Source organism: Colletotrichum jinshuiense, chromosome 7 (genome assembly GCF_051148585.1).
Source record: "Colletotrichum jinshuiense chromosome 7, complete sequence".
NCBI lineage: Eukaryota > Fungi > Ascomycota > Sordariomycetes > Glomerellales > Glomerellaceae > Colletotrichum > Colletotrichum jinshuiense.
In genome coordinates this window covers 2,141,221-2,154,366 of record NC_139314.1, presented here as the reverse complement: position 1 = coordinate 2,154,366, position 13,146 = coordinate 2,141,221, and the positions used below count along the sequence as shown (strand labels likewise).

The window sequence follows — 13,146 nt, the reverse complement described above, 5'->3', positions numbered from 1 at the left end:
AGTCATTCTGGCCAACCTCGGTGGGCCCTCAAGTGCGCGGCAAAAGGCCGAGTCACGACGCTAGGAACATCTTAAAATTGAAATAGGACAGCAAATACCAAGATCATGGGTTATAAATTATGGACATTTCGAGGTGGGGTTCTGTCAATACTGAAAGGGCGTAGAGCATGCGCATCGGCTTTATGCCAAGATGCCGAGTCTCGACGTTCTGAGGATGACTCATCTCGGCAAAGCACTCATTTTACCGACGAAACCGGAGAAACGAGCTCGGACCACTGCCGAAAATCCGGGGAGCTTCCTCTTACCTCTTGAGGAATCTGACAAACCCACCCCGGCCGGACCATCCCACCGGCGTCTTGTCGTTTCGCCGTCATCGGTGGAGAACGATCTCTCTGACACATCGAGACCAGAACAATCTTGCCGGGAGACAAAGACGACATATTGGGATGTGTTGATTCAGACTGCCGTGTTTTGCTCGCGGCGTTTTATCGAATGTCCTTTCCTTATGGCAGCATGCAACAGAACCCCGCCCAGCACGGAGACCGGGAGCGGGACTCCCCTGGCAGACGGGCCCCTGCCGCCGATTAAGTCGACTGCGTGAGCTTGTTCGGGCAGAGTGTGTCGGTGTGTTTAGCTGACAGTAGTTCCGCCGCAGATGCCGCAGATGCCATTCAAGAAAAGTCAAGTGTTCTGGGGACCAGCCCTGCCAGAATTGTCGGCATGCCGGCAAAGACACCGAATGCACATACCCACGACGCAACAGGCAGGTCAAGGTCAGGCAAAGGTACGATGAACCCTAACCCAATGTAATGAGATGTAGCTCAAGCCAAGCAGCTATATTGATGGGCTTTTGGAAGAGATCCGGCGGCTCAAGAGCCAGCTTGCTCAAATGTCCTCAAATCCTACATGTACACAAGACGATGTGACCATTCAGAGCAGCCACACCGGCAACGGAGCATCGACACCGGGCTCTGGAAGAGACAGCAATGAGAAAGAAGAGACGGCAGAAAATGCAACTCTCGAGGTGAGACCATGGTTCATCAATGCCAACGTCTTCCGCACACCGATCCTCATTGGAGAGGTCGCGGATGCAGCTTTCTCGACCCGCTTTCGTCAGGTCATTTCCGACCCTTATGCACCCCAGCCCAGACATATGCTCCGGGTCAACTATGCTCCAGACACAGAGCTCATGTCCCTCGTGAAATCGGACGTTGCTTGGCCAACTCCGTCTAGATCTCGATTTTTAGTCGAGGTGGCGCTTAAGTATGTCTGCAGTCGCTATCATGTCGTACGCCGAAGTGCGATCATGGAAAATGTTGAGCAGAGTATACATAACCCTTCATGGGGCGACCTGATGCTTAGATCCAAGCTTTGGGCACTTTTCGCCATTGGGGAGCTCTACTCAACCAGATCTATTCCCTCGGAGAAGGACTTCCCCGGCATGGCGTACTTTGCGAAAGCCTCAAGGATGCTGGGCGTACTCGATGAACGCCCCGGAACTGATTCCATTGAGATTATGCTTCTTCTTGTGAGTCTTGATGAAAGAGCTGGCGCTGCTGTGTAGATTCTGATCTAGCTAGTCATTTTATTCTCTGGCTCTGAATAGGCGATACAGCGCCTTTGTCATGTCCGGCACAGCAATGCGGATGGCCATCGTGATGGGATTGCATCTCAACATCCCCGAGTCTCAGCTTCGCGACCCGGACCTGCGAGAGCATCGAAAGCGGTTATTCTGGACCACCTATATCTTTGATCGGATATGGGCATCCAAGTTGGGGCACCCAACTGCTATTCAAGATAGCGACATCGGTGTTGACTTGCCCTCGGACCCGGTTATCGGTCAAACTTTCAGCGCAGATTTTGGCGATACGGCGTACCACATTGCTAGCCTGCGTTTAGCGGCCCTTGTGACGAAGACTGTTCGTTCAATATATGGCCAGCGCGACCAGGGCGGTACCTCTCTATCAACGAGGGTCCAACAAGCCTTGAAAGATCTTCGGTCTTGGGCGGAAGATTTGCCCGCCCACCTCCAACTTGATGATTCGGGCACTGGGCCGAAACCTATTTCACTCCATCTATCCTTCAATCAGGTACTTGAAAGCCCCATCACTACCAAACACATGGGGAGAGGTATTAATGGAAACCACATAGTGTGCCATCTTAGCAACTCGCCCCATCCTATTACACATCCTCCGAACAAATGTGGCTTCATGGCCATCCACCTCACCATTGGTAGAAACCCAAGTGCCCGCAAGTGCCATTACCCTTGCAGAAGCATGCGTACGATGCGCACGGCACTCCGTACGCCTCCTGACAGACTCCTGGATCGATGGCTCCTTTGCGACATTCGACTACTTCTATACACAGTATCTCTTTTCCGCACTTACCATCCTAGCCGCTGCGAGCCTCCTCGACGGCCCAGAGAGCCGTAGCGATAGGGAGGCCTTTGAAGAGTCTGCCAGGTTTCTATCGCAGCTCAAAGACGCCGGGAACTTTGCCGCACAAGAGTACTGCCACCACCTCGACGTGATGAAGGCAGAGCTTGAGAGGGTCTACGCGAAACGGATGGGCCTGCCCGAGACCTCACGGGTGTCGGGCGAGGGCCCCCGAATGCCTGGCACGGCCCCGCAGTTTGGCTTTCTCCTGCCCACACAGTCGACGGCGGGCATGGCATTGACGGAGCCGTCGCTGGAGGAGCTTTTGGCGCAGCCGGTTCTGGATCTGCAGTTCCTGGAAGCGTCCTTTTACGACGATTTACAAGGGCTCTATTGGCCGGACTTTAGCACGGAAAATTGGGATACTTGGGCGTCGACCTGAGCCGAGATTGATGACCGCGATACTAGGTGCCGGTTCAAAGTTGAGACGTTGGCGATTCCGGACGCCACTGGATTTAAAACGTGAGGAAAGCTCCGCCCCAGGGGCATGTATTATTGACGTCCACCAAGGCAACGTGTGAAGTCTTTTAGTTCTCCACCCAACCTCCCGTGGATTCATTATGGGCGTTTAACCCAGCTACAATAATTTCCTTCAATCAAATACCAGCTCAGTTTCTTGAACCCCAAAGCTTTCGACAAACCAGAATGAAACGCATCAGTATTGCATATCAATATCACGAAGTCACACCACCACGAGACACCTGTAGAGCGTAGTCGACACTGTCCTCAGTGCGCGTGGGGTGCGTTACCTGGTACCTCGTGAGCATTTGGCAGTGGAGGCACAGCCGTCTGCTGCGGCGGCGCCTGGGCGAACGAACCTCCTGTATGTTGGGCGATCAGATGCGCGGGTGACTGTTGAGGGTAGTAAGTCTGCCGCTGAGCTTGGCCGGTAGTCGGTGCATAAATTTGCTGCTGCGGCAGGGGGGGTTGCTGCTGCTGATGTTGCTGCTGGCTTTGGTTCTGGTGCTGAGGAACACCGGCGACGAACGCTTGCTGATTTTGCATGTAGGGAGGGGAAGTCTGGCCCTGGTTGGCGGGCTGGCTGCCCGGATTGGTGTTGACCTGGGAAGCATTCTTCTCGGAGATAACGTGGCTGACGGTGCCGGGGTTGACACCAGGGGTGATGCTGGCGGAGAACGGGGTGCAATGGAGGCCGGCTTTGCGGTGGCGGTGAAGCATGACGCCGTGGACGGACAATGAGGCGGCAAAGAGGGCGCTGGATTGGGTGTTAAATGCAATCCCAATATACTGGCCTGTTAGAACAGGGTGACTTACAACTGCAGGCCACCGAGGCCAGCGGCAGCGGCCATGCACGACAGGACGATTAAATAGATCCCGTAAGGATAAGTGAAAACGCAGTAGCCGTAGTAGCAGTCAGAGCTGCCACCGAACGAGTAGCCAACCTGGGCGGCCAGCACGGCGAAAGAGCACAGCCAGAAGATGACGAGGAAGATATCCAGGGCCAGGACAGCCCAATAGTTGTACAACTTGGGCATGCTGAGCTCGGCTACGATGAGCCAGGTTGTGACAATCATTGTAGAGATTGACTAGAGTGAATGTAAGTCAGTTTGAGCAAATTGGCGGCAAATTCCGATGCGTAACTTACAACAAATATCATAAAGCAGTTTCCAGTAAAAGGAATCACGTAGATGCTAAAGGCGCAAAGTCCGGTGATGATCAGGGCTAAGATCAACTGGACTATTCTAATTGCGATGAATCCCTTGGGGTAGAGCGGGATGTGCTCGCGCCCAGGAGCTCTGTGTCTGGAGTGATTATTGGCGGCCTCCATCGCTATCAAGATTTCGCGATGAAGCAGAAAACCAATGGTATATTGAGTACAGGTATGTAGTATGAGAGTGGCAGATAAAGGGTGCAAGCAGCAAAGGAGTGGAAGAAGAAGACCATTGTATGAGTGGTTATCGATGGACAGTTATAAATATGGATGGCAAGAACAAAATGGGCAGACAGGTCGCTTCTCCTTTGTGACACCCATCTTCTTTTCAGCCGCATCAGTCCCCTGGGGAGATTATGCATCATTAGCAATACTTAATGTCTCGAATCCTCCCTTGCACAATACACAGTGAAAAGTTCCCGACACGGACCACAACATAGTAGTCAACAGACGCGCCGTGGCTTCGAGGGGCAAGGTTCATTGCAGCTGCCGGGACGCCAAAACCTGAGAACTGGCGAATCAGGACGTCACTAAGGCATATTTGGAGCTCACGCGACAATTGAAGCCAGTATCGGCTGAACCCCTCTGATATGCATCTAGGCAGAGGGGAATTGAACTACATAAGCCGCGAGGATGATGGCGGGCCTGGTTTCATGATGCCGTAATGGATCATCAGTAGGCAACGGCTTGAACGGCATTCTAGGATCATGAGACTTTCTGAGTCCAAATAGATTTTTAGCTGACAACGAAGTTTATTATAAACAACGGTTCTGAGTGCAAGATAATATGGAGACTGCGTGTGAACCTGGACGATGTGACTGAGGTCACCAGCCCGGTTAGAAGGGGCAGTAGAAATGTATCCTGGTCAGACGACCTGCCTCGAGACCCCATGTGCACACTATTCCTTGTTTGGAATTCTCTATGGAACTGCGGGACAGAGCCGTGATTTTAGGGCTGACCGGGGGCGGGTAGAGGATGGCATATGCAAGGGGCTGAATATCCAGGGGGGAGTTCTCGTTTTAAAAACTGGACGTTCATGTTTCTGCTGTACCCTCGAGGTACATAAAGGATTGCGTCCCGTAGAGCCACAATGGAAGCATTTCCTCTGTAAAGGAAGGTCACCGCAATACTTTGCGTGGCTTTATCGTCAAAGACCCAGATCTTTCCACGATAGCGGGCTCCGTCTAGATGAGACGAAGGCAACGTTGGTCAATAATCTTTTCAAGTCTGCAAGTCCGGATTCCATCATTTCCGCAAGCCCTAAAGTGTTCTGGAGACTGCCGGCTGATAGTGTAGCCATGCTTAACCGCTGGACTTGATGCAATCTTAATCACACCAGCTGAGTTCCCCAAACTGTCTCGCCGCGTAAGAACGCCCTCCCTTGGTTCAGCCCGCTGCGTGGTGTACACCAATCCGCCTGCCAAGACAAAAACGCCCAGGTGGGGACCTCAGCTGCAACAACTAAGCCCAAACGTGGCCAATAGCGAACCCAGATATGCGACATAATTTAAGAAGAGTATTGAATGCTGCATCTGGCCCAAAGCTAGTTTGGCCGGCTGGCTTCGTGGTGGTGATTGGGCTGAAAAGCTGGCGATTTCGGGGTTTCCAATACCCTGATGTGCATTGACCACGACGCTGTTTTGCTGCTGAAATATCGTTTGCTTATTTAATAAGCGTGTAGAAGACTCGATGCATCGGTGGCTGTTTATAGTCCTGACGGGCTTAAGAACGTCGAATGCTCATGGTATGAAAGAACGGGATAACTTGCTGTTCGACGATGCTTGTCTGTGCAAGACAGTATAGTCTCAATGCTAATGGAACAAAAAGTTGCACTAAGCAAAATCGACGATTGTGATCGACAGGAAAGGAAGATTGAACAAAGAAAAGATTGTCCTGTTCCACCACATCCCCCAGGCTTAAGTCGATCCCCGCCGCGGGGCCATGCGAGGTTGTTGGCCTTCTCAAATTCAACTTCAAGCTTCCAAACCAATATTTTCTGCTCCAATGTGAATGAATCCAGGAACCACTCCAAAGTAATACATATCTGATTGGCCTGTAGCCTCAGTCGGAATATAGCACTCGCATCGTCTCCCCGTCACCTTCCCCTGCCGACGCTCGACAGTCAACTTAACTATTCCTCAGCCTGTGGCATTGGATGTTGCGTGGCCTGGAATGCAATGTAGGTCTGGGATGAGCAGGCCGCTAAGGGCCAAATTCCAAGAGGGATCAGAAGTAAACGGCCATCATGTTTTCTCAATCCACCCACCCCCGGTGTACCCTTCGATTTAGGGCTGTATAGCTCGTAATGCAGACCTGGCAGTTGTTCTGACAAGTAATGGATCGTAATTTTCCCTTCGCCCTTGTTTAAACAGACACGAACTGGAATAGATGTATTGATTACCTGTCATCAAAAGATTGAATCTACGGTCATGATGTTTCATATGACATACTAACGGAGGCTTGTGTTGTTTTTTTCACGGCCTACATGATGGGCATTCGTGAGCGGAGTAGTTGAGACGTCACATTACCCAAAAACTCCAGACCACATGGCGTATAAAGATTTGGACGCCAGTGGCGGTAGTGGACGTCCAGAGCTAGAAATCATGGCCATGGCAAGCCCCACGGAATTTGACTGCCAGGGAATCCAGAAATGGTACATTTGTTAGCGTCAAGGGATAAGTGAATTTGTGTCTGGAGACTTCCGGGCCAGACTTGGTTGACCATGTGGAGACGGAGATTCTACTGACACGAAGAGTACGGTTCTTGCTCATGAATTTAGCAATGTGAGGTATCACTGGAGCTCTAGAGAAGCAAGCGAACCACTGGCGATTCATGCCGCCATGACGTGAGCAATGGCCTCAGCAAACACGACGGAAGGGGCCATGTTAGGAGCATAGTCACATGAAGCAGCTGCGGCAGCCGGGCGGGAAACACGCGTCTTCTAGATAGAAAACGCCAACGCCGAAAAAACTCGTCCAACGATAATATATATCATGAAGACACAACGGGAAGGTTGATTGGACCTAAACTCCTGTGTAGGAAACGCTGAGATACGTTGCCAATACGGGAGCGAGGTCAACATTAGACAACTAGGCTGCGTCCGCACGGTAGAAGTGACCATTCGTCAGGACTGTCGCAGGCCAGCGCTTTATTGAGTGATTGAGCATTTGAATAGCCGCACTTTCCAACGTCATAGGTTGCAGAGTTCCAGGCTCAGGGGGTTCGCTAGGAAACCCATACGACGTCAGGGTTGAGAAATACAGCAAGTCCGAAGCAATGCCATAAGAAATCAGTATTAACATGACTTAGTTCTTCCTCTATAGATGGTTGAATTTCATGGTGAGCTTGGTGCATTTCTTCCGGCCCCCTTTCCCCTCTCTTCTCCAGGGTTGGGGCGAGGGAGCAAGGAAGAGAAAGCTCTGGCCAGAGCAAGCAATGTGCCTGGACTATATGTATTACGTATGGTGCGTGCATCACCTTGTGATTCCGACTACTTGGAAGCTGTCAAGGAAAATTCAGTCGCAAACAGCATAATGCGGCTCATCAGGTCAGTGTTTTCAAAACACGGTGGATAGCCGATGGACCACAATCCTACTCTTGGCACTTCACGCTTCAACACCATCCCGGTTGCTGCCAAATGGGAACATGCTCGGGTTGTCTACATTGCTGTATTCCAAGTTAACATCCTTGTCTAGGAGTCAAAAGCCGTCGTCGCGGCTGGGTATCATATCGTCCCTGCCTCTGAAGAACATTACTTCCTTCCACCCATCGGCCCACGCTTGGTACCCGCCTGACTCAATAAGTCCACGTTAGGCGGCAAGTCAAAGTCACCCCTAGACTCAAACCAGAACAACATCTCCGGCTCGGGTCCCGTCGGTCGCGTCGGCTTCGCTTGCTGCTGCTGCCCCTGTCCCGTCATAACAACGTCTTCATCGTCACCATCCGCCTCTTCGTCACTCTCGTCCTCGTCATCCTCCTCTTCGAGGCCCCTCTTCAGCCCCGTCCTGACATTCTCAATGCCCTTCTCACGTTCCTCCTCCGTGTAGACATCGCCCGCCTCTTCGATAACGTATTTCTGCACCCGCTCGACTGTCCACTCGCGTACCTCCCGCCACACCTCCTCGAGCGTTGCCTCGCCCGCCCCGCCGTCGGAGGCGCGCAGCTCGCGCGTCGTCTCGCGCCCGCGCTCAACCCATTCTTCAACGCCCGGCTCGAGCTTCTTGCGGAGGAGCTGCAGGAGAATGTTCTCGTGTACACGACCGGGATAGGAGATATCGGGGAAGACGTGCAGGTGCTGGAAGACGTGTGTGTTTTCGGTCAAGGTCTCGAGGAGGGATTGGAGGTTTCGGAGGAGGATTTGGGATTGGGCTTGGAGGGATGACCTGAAGCAGGAGTCAGTAACGTCGGTTCTTTCGAAAAACTGTGGGAGAATGGAAGAGGCTGGCGTAGAGGCCGAGGATGTTTGAGTTGACAAGGGAAAGGGGGAAGAGCTGGGAGTGCACTCACGGAGGAGGAAGCGGGTTGCTCTTCAGGACGTCCACCTTCAGACCCTGGATACTGTTGGACAGTTGGAACAGGCGCTGGCGCGTCTGCTCAATGGCTTTGAACTCATCAGCAGAGATGCCGAGCGCATTGGGCTTATCCATGGCGGTGGCTGTCGTCGCAACACCGGGTAGGTGGGGTGAAGGTTGGTTGAGGGTTGTCGAATTGCTGCTTTTCGCAAATGCGGTCAACGCGCCGGATTACCTCCTGGCTTTCGAGTCGCTGCAGAGGAAGTAATCGGTCGTGAGTGGGAGATTATAGCAATGTGGCGCGAGAATTGTCTCGTGTGCCACAATTCCAAGGCCGCCGGGTACCGTGTTGTTTTTGGTGTTACAGTCGAGCTGCGGTTCCAAGAAGCTTCGGCCCCGTTGGAGACGTGACGTTCTGGAAAATCGGCCGGGGAAATAGTGGGTATATATTGGCCCGCTTTAAGTTCTGGGCGGTCGGTTCAATGCTGCAAGAGCAGGGGCCATGCGGGACGCCATTCTTATTTGGTGACAGGGGAGCAACCAACCCCTCATCATGGGAAGAGCTCAAGCAAGTCAGAAAAGGATTACAAGTAGGTTATCAACGGCCTGCACGTCGTCACTTCCATAGGGAAGATAGATGATACGAGTTCAAATTCTTGGGCGAAGCCGATGTAAGTGAGGTACAGCTTCTCCGCTATCAGGATTTGAACATGCCCGGGCCAAAAGGGGAACCAATGATAACTCTAGGGGGTGTACGCTGTCACTGCATACTCCAAGGTAGATATGTAAAATCAGCATCAATGACTCTTATACTAATCTTGCTACTTTTGTAGGGTTCTGTTGCCTTTGAATCCCGCTGAAACATGATATACAATGAACGCAATCTGTCAGGTATTTATGCTGGAACGCCATGAGGTAGAAGTCTGCGAAAAGATAGGCATGCGTGCTAAGCTCCCGATCAAATGCCCTAACGCCGCCCCTGAAATGGATTTTACATAGTCATCATCATAAAAATAGCCCGAGACCCCTACTGGCCATGTGATCCAGCTTGGTCAACAATGACTCTTTGACCTGCCGTAGCACTGTCAATAGTCCGACCGTACGTGTCCACAGCAGGGAAGCGGGCACGACGCTCAAGGTCATCAAGAGGGATCTGCGATCGGATGTACCTGTTCACCGTTAGTATTCAAAGACTTCAAACTTATTGGGAAGCACACTCACTTCATTGTGCCATCATCGACCGGGTTGTAGTCCCAGCTAGTGAAGGCACCCTTGGTCAGGGCAGCCCATACGAGCCGGCGCTTTCGCTGAGATTGCAAAACGTCCTCCGTGATGGCATCGAAGTCCCACTTGGCCTTCGTTTCAGCCGTGTACTCCTCAAGCTTCGCTTTCGCCTCCTCCTCGAGTAGTTTTCCAGAGATGGCCTTCTGAGATGCCAAGTTAACGAGCTCCAAGGGGTCATGCTCGAGGTTGAACAGCTGGGTACCATCTGCCGGGCAGTGGATAAACTTCCAAGGACCCTCTCTAATCATCATGAGCGGGCTAACAGTGCCCTCGCCGGTGTACTCGGCGTAGACTTTGTCGTGGCCCTTCTTGCCTTCAAGATGAGGCAACAACGAAACACCGTCCATCGGCAAGCCGGGTGCAGGCTTCGTGCCGACCAAGTCGCAGAGTGTTGGCAGAATGTCAAGAGTCGAGACATTCTTGGTGACGCGGTGAGGCTCGAACTGATTAGGGTGGCGAACGAAGAGAGGCACCCGGACAGACGACTCGAAATAGCTCATCTTATACCAAAGTCCGCGCTCCCCGAGCATGTCGCCGTGATCACCGCTGAAGACGATGATGGTGTTGTCGTCAAGGCCGCACTTCTTCAATACCGACAAGAGTCTTCCAACGCAGTCATCCACGTAGCTGACAGCGCCGTAGTATGCCCGACGCGCCCGCTTAATTTGCTCGTCGGTGAAGTCGTAATCCCAGAGGTCGCAAACCTTCATGAGTCGCTTGCTGTGAGGGTCTTGTTCTTCCTTGGGAATGCGGACCTTGGGGAGTGCAATGTCGACATCCTCGTAAAGATCCCAGTACTTTTCCTCAATCGTATACGGGTCATGAGGGTGAGTGAGGGAAACAGTGAGGGCGAAAGGTCGTTTCTCAGGGCCCTCACGAACGTGGTCGTAGAGGAATTGAGTTGACCGATACATGACCTCCTCATCGTAATCCAGCTGGTTGCTTCGCACACAAGTGCCGGCCTGGAGAATGGAGCTGGAGTTGTGGTACCACTCGAGGCGGGTATCAGGCTCATCCCAATTGACGGACCAACCATAGTCGCCAGGATAGATATCGCTGGTGAGACGAGTTTCGTAGCCGTGCAGTTGGTCCCCAATGAAGTGCATCTTGCCCGCCAAAGCTGTCTGGTAACCCTTTAGACGCAGGTAGTGCGCATATGTGGGGATCTCACTCGAGATCTGGCTGGCATTGTCGTATGCGCCAATCTTCATAGGCAGAAGACCGGTGATCAAACTCATGCGGGAGGGCGCGCACAGTGGCGAGGGGCAGTAAGCCGAGTCGAATTGAACAGACTGGGCTGCGAGAGCATCGAGGTTTGGCGTCTTGATTTGAGATTCGGGGTTATACATCTTGAGCTGGGGCGCGGCCAGTTGGTCGGCCATAATGAACAGAATGTTGGGCTGTTTCGCGCTGGCCGGCACGCTGCCGTTCGTTGACCCATTTCCGTTGGCCGACTTGCCGTTGGCGGGCTGCGCCAGCGGCGACGAAGGGAGTGAATTGAGGTCTGGAGCCATTATGCTCGCGGACGCCAACAGATGAGGGAGAAAAAGGTTGTCCCTTGACAACAGGAAGAGACGTCTTAGGAGGGGTGATGTGCCGGGATTTCCTGCTTGACTTGGGGGTGACAGGAAATATAGTTGTGGGTGTGAAAAACGGTCTAATTTATCAAGATAGGGTGTATGTTGAGAATAGTGACGAGCAATGATCTATGTAAGTGGATCAATGATAGAGTGACAAGTGAAAGCTCATTCAGCCAAACTCTCAAGATGATGTAGACAGAAAGGGGAAGAATCAATCATTTCGCATGTGGGAGGAACTGGGCTTTAAGAAAGGGCACCGAGGGGGGAAAGATCCCATCCGTCTCGACCCATCCCCCGGCCCCTTGGAGCCCGACAAGAAAGAACGACGGAACGTGGAGAAGGAGGCAGAGGAGGAACAACGCCAAACGGGGGCAACGCCATGCACAGACATTGGTTATGCACTAAGAGGGGCCACTGTGGAGTGCTGGAGATAAGGATACCCCAGATAACGCTGATTCTATCTTCACCCGTACTTCGTACCGACCTGCCATCGTATCGCCTGAACTTGGCCCGCCGGCTTAGTGGATCTGATCTCGACTCATGCAATGTCACGGGGGTTCAGTTGGCTTCCATTTGATCCATGCCAGAAAGGAGCACCAGGAACAGCCGGAGCGCAATGCCAAATTTCCTTCCCGTCCTCTGGTGAAGGAAGGTGGCTTTTGTCATCAGCCAGCCGTCTTACCAAACACGTTTAGCTAAGGCATGCTCTACCCTGCCCGTTCCCCGGGCTCCTTCTCGGCTCGAAATTTCAGTCTATCGCCGCCACCAGCAACACACCAACACACTAGGCTGCTGCCCGGCCCCCGAGGACAGGTTGTCGCATGTGTCAAATATGGCGTAGTCGAAGGAACTGATGGCGAAATATCCTATGCGGAGCAGCAGCCAGCCAGTCACGTCTCGACAGTGTCAACTGGCCGTTTGCTTCGCGCGCCCTAGCTCGTCAGTCGCTATCTTCACATCATAAGAAGCAACCTATTCCCGTCAGACTCCAGTTATCGTCAGGTCATTCATAACGCTCCTTCGCGAAACGGCTAGTCGCTTTTCCCACCATGGACACCGAAAGGCGGCATCGAAAAATGGCGGTGTGAATAAAATCGACGACAGGTGGGAAATCAGAGAAGCTGAGCGGCTGGCTAGGCCTTCTAGAACAACAAGCATGGGCCACCGTGCCCTGCTCCTTTCCTTGATCAGTAGTTCCTGTGTCGGCACCGTGTGCACTAACCCTCTTATGCATCAAACAGGAACGCGCATGCTTCGCCCATCGTCCCCTGCTACGTGGACCCTGGATCTCGACCACTAAACCGTAATCGCACACTTGCATCTGGCCATTTACCAAACAAAAGAAGAAGAAAACACCCCAGCCCGCAACCTGCATAAGCGCCACTCAACTCTGTCTGCTAGGGTCTCCTCCGATTTGCTGGGACGATTGGATGGACGTGCTTGACATTGCTACAGGAGATTTTGGATAACGGTCATCCGTAAGAGGGCCGGCCGTGTTTGAGTGCTGCTGCACACGCACACGATCAAATTACGGAGGACTCCGTTCGCACATTAACAACATCTCCACAGATAAGGACACGAGACACAAGAAAATAACAACTAGCTAGATGGTTTGACAAAAATGTAGCTATCATAGCCACTCAAACGGCGGGGACTTCATGATC

General features: G+C 52.5%; 3 protein-coding genes across 3 annotated transcripts; 1 reads left to right on the top strand and 2 right to left on the bottom strand.

Annotated features, from left to right (window-relative positions):
• Positions 1-505: 505 nt before the first annotated feature.
• On the top strand, positions 506-2,817 carry EsH8_VII_000554 (Zn(II)2Cys6 transcription factor; the record flags this gene model as incomplete). The annotated part of the gene is made up of 5 exons (XM_083270687.1): positions 506-597; positions 656-784; positions 835-1,528; positions 1,581-2,090; positions 2,152-2,817. The coding sequence occupies 5 exons, from the start codon at positions 506-508 to the stop codon at positions 2,815-2,817; spliced, it is 2,091 nt and encodes a 696-aa protein (XP_083128244.1).
• Positions 2,818-3,161: 344 nt separating this feature from the next.
• On the bottom strand, positions 3,162-4,224 carry EsH8_VII_000553 (uncharacterized protein; the record flags this gene model as incomplete). The annotated part of the gene is made up of 3 exons (XM_083270686.1): positions 3,162-3,651; positions 3,711-3,982; positions 4,042-4,224. The coding sequence occupies 3 exons, from the start codon at positions 4,222-4,224 to the stop codon at positions 3,162-3,164; spliced, it is 945 nt and encodes a 314-aa protein (XP_083128243.1).
• Positions 4,225-7,858: 3,634 nt separating this feature from the next.
• On the bottom strand, positions 7,859-11,416 carry EsH8_VII_000552 (alkaline-phosphatase-like protein; the record flags this gene model as incomplete). Its single annotated transcript, XM_083270685.1, has 4 exons — positions 7,859-8,489; positions 8,614-8,817; positions 9,650-9,787; positions 9,840-11,416. 4 exons carry the CDS (start codon positions 11,414-11,416, stop codon positions 7,859-7,861), a joined length of 2,550 nt encoding a protein of 849 aa, XP_083128242.1.
• Positions 11,417-13,146: the final 1,730 nt, after the last annotated feature.